This window comes from Saccopteryx leptura, chromosome 2, assembly GCF_036850995.1.
Source record: "Saccopteryx leptura isolate mSacLep1 chromosome 2, mSacLep1_pri_phased_curated, whole genome shotgun sequence".
Lineage (NCBI taxonomy): Eukaryota > Metazoa > Chordata > Mammalia > Chiroptera > Emballonuridae > Saccopteryx > Saccopteryx leptura.
This window is the reverse complement of record NC_089504.1, coordinates 345,614,679-345,622,510: the sequence shown is the minus strand read 5'-3', so window position 1 is coordinate 345,622,510 and position 7,832 is coordinate 345,614,679. Positions and strand designations below refer to the sequence as shown.

General features: G+C 42.6%; 1 protein-coding gene across 1 annotated transcript; it reads right to left on the bottom strand.

Annotated features, from left to right (window-relative positions):
• Positions 1-497: 497 nt before the first annotated feature.
• On the bottom strand, positions 498-5,973 carry LOC136392331 (keratin-associated protein 9-1-like). Its single transcript, XM_066364427.1, has 2 exons — positions 5,772-5,973; positions 498-877 (listed from the first exon to the last, which is right to left on the bottom strand). Exons 1-2 carry the CDS (start codon positions 5,971-5,973, stop codon positions 498-500), a joined length of 582 nt encoding a protein of 193 aa, XP_066220524.1.
• Between the last annotated feature and the right edge of the window lie 1,859 nt (positions 5,974-7,832).

Sequence of the window (7,832 nt, the reverse complement as noted above, 5' to 3'; positions counted from 1 at the left end):
TGTAAGGTAAAAGAAAGCACAACGTGGGAATCTTAAAATGTTATAGATTTTATTAAGCAGCATAAGTAAGATCCCTACATCTAGGGAGAAGTTATAAAGTGATCATGAAAAGAAGAAACAGGATAAAGAACTATGAGTATATTGAAAAGAAAATATGATTCTGAAGATACTGATCAATCACAGAGACCTATTGAAGTTATAAAGATAAATTTTTTAGAGGGAGGAGGAGATCCTGACTTCAGAGTTAAAGCCAATAACATGACTTCATATCAAGGATGCAGGAAGCTAGCACATGATTCACAACACGGGAGAAAGAAAATGGTGTGAAATTCTCTGCACTACATTGAGCTAATTCACCAGCTTCTGAACAAGTCAATAAATAACACAAGTTTTCTAATAGTTAACTGGTTGTCATCAAAGCCTAGGAAGTAAAATTGTTCACATGGCAAATCCGTTAACAGTGTTGCATCAAGGTGGTGGTTTTTTTGGAGAGACAATCAGCAGCAAGAAGGCTGGCAGCAGCTGGACACGCAGCAGGGGCGGCAGCAAGACTGGCAGCAGCTGGACACGCAGCAGGGGCGGCAGCAGCAGCTGGGCCTGCAGCAGGTGGTTCTACAGCAGGTGGTCTGACAGCAGATTGGACGGCAGCATGGCTGGCAGCAGCTGGACACGCAGCAGGGGCGGCAGCAAGGCTGGCAGCAGCTGGACACGCAGCAGGGGCGGCAGCATGGCTGGCAGCAGCTGGACACGCAGCAGGGGCGGCAGCAGCAGCTGGACACGCAGCAGGGGCGGCAGCATGGCTGGCAGCAGCTGGACACGCAGCAGGGGCGGCAGCAGCAGCTGGGCCGGCAGCAGGTTGGCTGACAGCAAGGGGAGCAGCACATGGTGTCAGGTGTGGAGGGTGGACTCCTGCTGAGAGGTGAGTTTTCCAGAATCTGATGGTTCCTTCTCTTCTGGAGCTTTTATACGTGGGGCCCGAAATGTTGGCACCAATGGCCAAGGTTTTCCTTATTCTTGTTTACATTGTTTTCATTGTCATTTGGGGAAATGTTAGGAGGAAATTGTACCCTAAATGTTATGATCTTTTTTGAAAATAGGTGCTTAATTTACTTCTTAATTGAAAATAACTCATAGAAACTCTTTTTATAGATAAAGAGAAGTAGTTACATTATCAGCATGTTCCTGCTTCAGTCATTCTGCTCCTGTGATCTAGATAGTTCCTCCTGGTCTGGGCAGCTCAGAGCAGTTGGTGATTTTATGCCTAACCTGTTTACTACCAGAGTCATTTCGGTCTGTGACTGCACATTATTTTTTTCTTTTCCTTTTTTAATGAAGTAATTAGATTATGTGAGATAACACCTGAAGTATCTTAGAGTACTGACAGGGTCAAAAATTTTGTGGTTTGGTCCTGGACAGGTGACTCAGTGGGTCAAACGTCATCTAGGTGCACTGAGGTCATGGGTTCGATCCCCAGTTAGGGCATGTACGAGAAGCAATCCATGAGTGCACAAGTAAATGGAACAACTAATTGGAACAATGAGTTGATATTTCTATCTCTCTCTCTCTCTCCCTTCCTGTACTTCATTCCCTTTCTCTCTCTCCTCTCAATCAATGGAGTTGTTGTTGTTTTTTTTAATTTGTAGTTTAACTTTTTTTTTCAAGTGCCCAAATTTGTAATTTCCAGCTTGGTAAATTGTTACTAGTGTTCAACTTGATACATTATCTCAAAGTGAACACACTCATGTCACTATTACCAGGTTAAGGAATAGAATTTAACCGCATCCCCTTCAAATTATAGCACATACATTTCTCCCTTGGTGGATCTTGTCTGGGACTCAGAAGGGCACTAGGTTGTGTGCCTGTGAAGCTGGGGGAGGGGGACGTGCTTGCCCCCTCCTGTAGGCTCTGCCAACTCCACCCACAATGAGAGACTCCTTTGTTCTGTTCCCTCGGGGCCCAGTGGCTCTACCCTGATGACCTTGCTCCTGCAGTAGGGCAGGCTGGCACTCAACCTGAACGTGCAGTGTGCTTCTCCTGGAGGAGCTAAGGTTGGAGACTGCGGCAGACTGAGTGGCATGGCTCTGGGGTAGGAGCCATTTTCCCCTACATTGAGTGCCTGACTGGGCTGCCACTAAGCAGGAGACCCACAAGCCCCCTCCTCCCAACCTCAGTCATCCCACCCTTCCTAGCTCACACCTTGTGGAAGGGTTATGGTCAGCCTGGGCCCACTCTAGTCTTTCTTTGGAAGGCTCTGGATGAAGACCGGAGGGTGTACAGAGTAGCCAACAGATAGAGTTGGACCTCAGGGAACATGGACACTTTATTGATTTATGTCCAGCTTAGAGCTGGAGAGAGCTAGCCCTTGTACACAGCTTGGCCCCTGCCACACACACCCAGACCCAGTAGACGCAGTTCCAAACAGTGAATAATAGCATGGTATCACCAGATAGCCCAAGTCCAGTTACAGACAACCTCTGACATTGACCTACACTGGAAGCCTGTCCAAGAGGACCCAGAATCAAAACAACCATTCGTGGGCTTCAGACCACAACAGAGCTCAACCCAACTAGGCATTTAAGTGGCACACCGAAGGAGGGATTCTGGCAGGCACTGCACTCAGCTGAAACAACTCTGCCTGGGGGCACAGCCCCTGCACAGTGACTCATACACAGTGACCAAGGTCTATCCTATAATCAACCAACCTGAGAGGTAACTCCAGCCATGTATGGGCTAACAGCATTCAAGACTTCACTACAACAGGAGGGTGCACAGAACCCACATGAAAGACATTTTGGATCACCTAATTCAGGTAATCTGGAAGACTGTATCACGGAGCCCCACAAGACATTTACATTGTAAAGCCATCACGACAGGTTTGAAAGCCATAGCAAGTCGACCTAATACACAGAGACAAACACACAAAAACAATTGAGACAAAGAAATAGGCCTCAAATGAAAGAACAAGAGAAATCTCCTGAAAAAAAAGAATTAAATGAAATGGAAACTACCAAGATACCAGATGCAGAGTTTAAAACAGTGGTTGTAAGGATGTTCAAAGACCATAGGGGAAAATGGTTGATCTCAGTGAGAACTTAAACAAAGAGAGAATAAGTATTAAAAAGGACATAGAAACCATAAAAAAGAATCAGTCAGAAATGAGAAATGCAATATCTGAAAGGACGAGTTCACTAGAAGGAATCAATAGTAGGTTAGATGAAGCAGAGGTGTGAATCGACAAGTTACAGGACAAGATAACAGAGAAAGCAACAAAGAGAGAAAGGAATTTTTTTAAAAAACTAGGAAAGTCTAAAGGGACACCTGGGACAAAATCAAGTGTAACAACATCTGCAACATAGCATAGAAGGAGAAGAGAGAGAGCCAGGAATCCAGAAACTGTTTGAACAAATAATGGCTAGAAATGTCCCTAACCTGGTGAAGGAAAACAACACACAGGTTCAGAAAGCACAGAGAGTCCCAAACAAGGTGAATCCAAAGAAGCCCATGCAACACATCATAAATAAAATGGCAAAGGTTAAAGATAAAGAGAGAATCGTAAGAGCAGCAAGGAAAAGACAGTTACCTAGTAGGGAGCTCCCATAAAGCTTCAGCTGATTTTTCAACAGAATTATTTCAGGCCAGAGGGATTGACATGAATGAAATACAGGGAGTCCTCAGGTTATGACAGTCTTGACATATGATGTTCGAGTTTATGATGCTCACTCCCATAAAAACTTTAAAAAATTGAGATGTGAGTGTTTCAGCTTACGCTGTTAGCATTGTACTTAAGTACTATGTGAGTGAACTAGTTTGATTGTGTGCTGTGGAAGAATATGCATTGTGAGTCCCACTTCAATGGCCTCCAGAGAGTCTCCACCACTTAGTAGGCACTGGACAACTATGAGTTGGTGTAGCTCATCCTGGCCCCCTTCTCAGGTGCACTGATACTTACACAAGGGAGCATGAACAGGGACAGAGGCTTTGTGTGGACCAACAGCAAGGGCTTCCCCTCCTGTAGCTTTCTCTGCTGTATGTGCTGTTGTCCTAAGCAGAGAATGCTGTTGAATTCTTCTTGATAATATCAATCATGAAAACAAACTCCCATACACAGCCAATGTTCTACATTGTACCACTTCTATTCAATATATTGAAAAGACTGCGGTTCTTCCTTCATACGGTTGCATGTTTGTTCTTCCCTGTCTGCAGTACTATCCACCAGCTTACAGTATTATTGTCATAGGATCCTGAATTATACCATTTTGACCAAGGAACCACTTCATGAGGAACAAGGTCAACAATAGGCACATAGCGATGGATCCACTTGTCCTATGGATCTAGTTGTCTTACCACACATCACAGGACAGAGAAATGCTTGCCTGATGATAAATGAGAATGATGTTTAAAGTGTGCAGCAAAGACACCAATATAAGAGTAACAACCTGTGGAATTGGTGTATTGTCTTCTGAATGTGGTGTATATTTTGATCCAATAACCATTATTTGCTTGACATATATGTATTACTATATGTTCATAAAAGTTAGTATACATGGGTTCAGAAGCAATGGGTGGAAGTAGAGGTGACCCTCTCACTATAACCCCCTGCAACATACTCGGGAATCTGGCTTCCTATCCCGTCATGCCTTTAGGCTCTTCTGGATTGGTAGTTTTACTCCTATGAAAGGCATTGTTTTGTCAGGGGACAAAATCTAATTTTACAACCATCATCTGGTCAGTTTGGACTCCTCATATCAGTAGAGAAGCAGGCAGAGAAAGCAGTTACTATTTAGTGAGTAATATTATCATGAAGAGGTGGAGAACAAGGAAAAGCACATCTGGAATGTGGGAATTTACTGGCATGTCCATGGTGTGCTCATGCCCGGGGACAACCTTAACTGAGCAGTGACAGCACTGCAGCTTGATGAGGGTACAGTGACCCAAGGCTGGACCTCTACATCTTTGATATGTAAATAAATGCAGGTTACTTGGAGTAGAAACAGAAGTCCCAGTCCTGAATCTGAGTCTGTAACTTATTAGCTTGTGACAATACACCATGATTTCTTTTTCTGAAATTGGATATAATAATTGTGGGGCTGTTATGATGCTCAGAATGAATGATGCATATAGTATGTAATATGCATTTAAATCCTTATTACAGGAATACTGTACAGTAAACCAAACACAACAGGGGTGAATTATGGTATAGATTTTATTATGAAACACATAAAGAAGAGTGTTGCATCTAATAAGACAATACAAAGTGATTCTGAAAAAAGAAAGCCTTGTACAAAGTATCTTGAGTACACTGTAAGATAATAAGATTATAAAGATTATTATTCAGGTACGGAAACCTATTAAGTTATGAAACGTTGTTTGACAGTTATTTAGAGGGAGCCATTGATCCTGACCTCCGAGTCAAGGCCAAGACCATAACTGCACATCGAGGATGCGCAAAGCTGAAACAAGACCCACGTGCACGGGAGGATGAGAATCCAGGGTAGTTGTCTGCACTCCATCAACCTGATTCTTTAAACAAGCTGATGAGTCACAGAAATTATGGATCTCCACTTTGGTTGTCAACAAGGTCTAGAAGGTTAATTTGTTTCCATAATGGCAAGTCAGTTAGCAGAAGTAGTGTGTGCCGACAGACGGTGGTTCTGGGCCAGGTGATCAGCAGCAGCAGGACTGGCCACAGCCGCATCCGCAGCCATAGGCTATGCACCCAGGCACGCAGCAGCAGGTGGGGTAGTAGCAGGTTCTGCAGACGTGCACAGGAGTACAGCACACTGGCTGGCAGCAGGGAGTTCCACAGCAACAGGGGCGGCAGCAAGGCTGGCAGCAGCTGCCACAGCTGGACCCACAGCAGCAAGGCTGGCAGCAGCAGGACCCACAGCAGGGGCGGCAGCAAGGCTGGCAGCAGGTGGTTCTGCAGCAGGTGGTCCTGCAACAAGTTGACTGGCAGCAAGGGGAGCAGCACATGGTGTCAGGTGTGGAGGGTGGACTCCTGTTCAGAGGTGAGTTTCTCAGATTCTATTGTTACCTTCTGTCCTGAGGCTTTTATACTCTGGACCCCCAGTGTAGGGACCAATAAGCAGGACTTTCCTTGTTTACATTGTTTCGGTGATCACTAGGGAATTATTAAGGAGGAAGTTGTTCCCTTTGTGTTTTGAGGCTTCTGTAAAAACTGTTTGATCTTTTCCTTAGTTGGAAATCCTACTTAAGGACCTTTTTCAGAAATGAGACTGTCAGGAATTAGCCCCAGAAACATTTCTGGTCATGTGTCCTTCCTAAGTCATGTGATACTTCTCGTTGGATTTGGGGAGGGTCAAAACAGTTGTTTGTTCTCAGTTTCGTATCTTTGTCCATATTTAGATTGGGAAGTCCCGGAGAGGTTCAGGAGTTGAGTTCTTTGTTGAATAAAGAGCTGCTTGAGTCTAACTCTGAGCTCCCAGAAAGTTCGATTCAAGGCTAGCACATACCTGCCTGTCACCTCCTGCTAGAAACGTGTTTCCCAGTTCTATTAGAGACATTTGGATAGGGAATGGTTGGCACTTTGTTTTTCATATGCAAACCATCACCAAAACAGGAGAATCAAGGCAGAAGCAGTCTGCTGGGTTTCAGAGCCTCAATCTATTCATGTCCCTCTCTGTTTTCTAGCTATAGCAGTATCCCAGGTGAGACATCCCAACTTATACATATTTTCTTTGGTAAATTGAGGCAAATAAGATGATAGCCAATGTAAATTTGAATATGTAAATTTATACTTTTCAACAAACATGGAAAATTGTCACCTATAAGTTTTTAAATATGTTACTTCCTCTCTCTTCTAGGGACATACATAAGAGTGAAATTGCTATGTCATAGAAAAAGCAAATAGTCAACAAAACAGTAAGAATAGAACAGTGTTTCAACATTGCAAACTACCAGCATTGCTTTCTGCTTTTTCTGATATTATAAGCCTCCTGAATTCTACTTATTAATACATTAGCTTGTTTTTCTATTGAGGTATACTTGACATATAAAATTATATTGGTTTCAGGTGTGGAACATAATGATTTGATATCTGCAAAATGATCAGCACAGTCTAACCATCTTTCAGTATTCATAGTTACTATTTTTCTTCTGATAAAAATTTTCAGATCAACTTCCTTAGCAACTTTCAAATATGTGATACAGTATTATTAACTATAGTCATGCTGTACATTACATTCTCATGACAAATTTATTTCATAACTGGGAGTTCTATCTTTAGACCTTCTTCATCCACTTTGCCCACCCTGCACAACCCACCACTAGCTACCACCAATATGTTCTCTGTACCTATAAGCTCAGTTGTTTTTTAGATTCCACATGTAAGACAGACCATATTATATTTGTCCTTCTCTGTCTGACTTCTTACTTTGCATAAAGCCCTCCAGATCCACGCTGTCATAGATGAAAAGATCTACTTCTTTTTTAAGGCTGAGTAATATTCTGGTGTATGCCTAATTGCTATGGCTAGGAATTCTAATACTCTATAGATTAAAAGTGGTTATCTTGTTCTTGATTTTAGAGGAAAAGTTTCTATTTTTTACTATTAAAAATGATGTTAGCTCTGTGCTTCTTATATATGGCCTTTATTATGTTGAGGCATGTTATCTCTAGACTCATTTTTTTTAGCCTATTTAGCATAAATGGATGTTGAATTTTGTCAGTGGTTTTTCTGCATCTCTTTAGATTTCATATTATTTTTATCCTCCATTTTGTAAATGTTATGTATTACACTGACTGATTTGGAGGTGTTGAACCATCCTTGCCCCTCAGTTGATCATGTTATGATCCTTTTAATGTATCGATGA

Excerpts from the sequence above, each read along its gene's own strand:
- LOC136392331 (XM_066364427.1), bottom strand. The coding sequence starts at position 5,973 with ATGTGCTGCTCCCCTTGCTGCCAGTCAACTTGTTGCAGGACCACCTGC. Across the intron at positions 878-5,771 it reads CTGCCAGCCAGTGTGCTGTA|GCTCCCCTTGCTGTCAGCCA; the intron begins CTCCTGTGCACG and ends ACACCATGTGCT.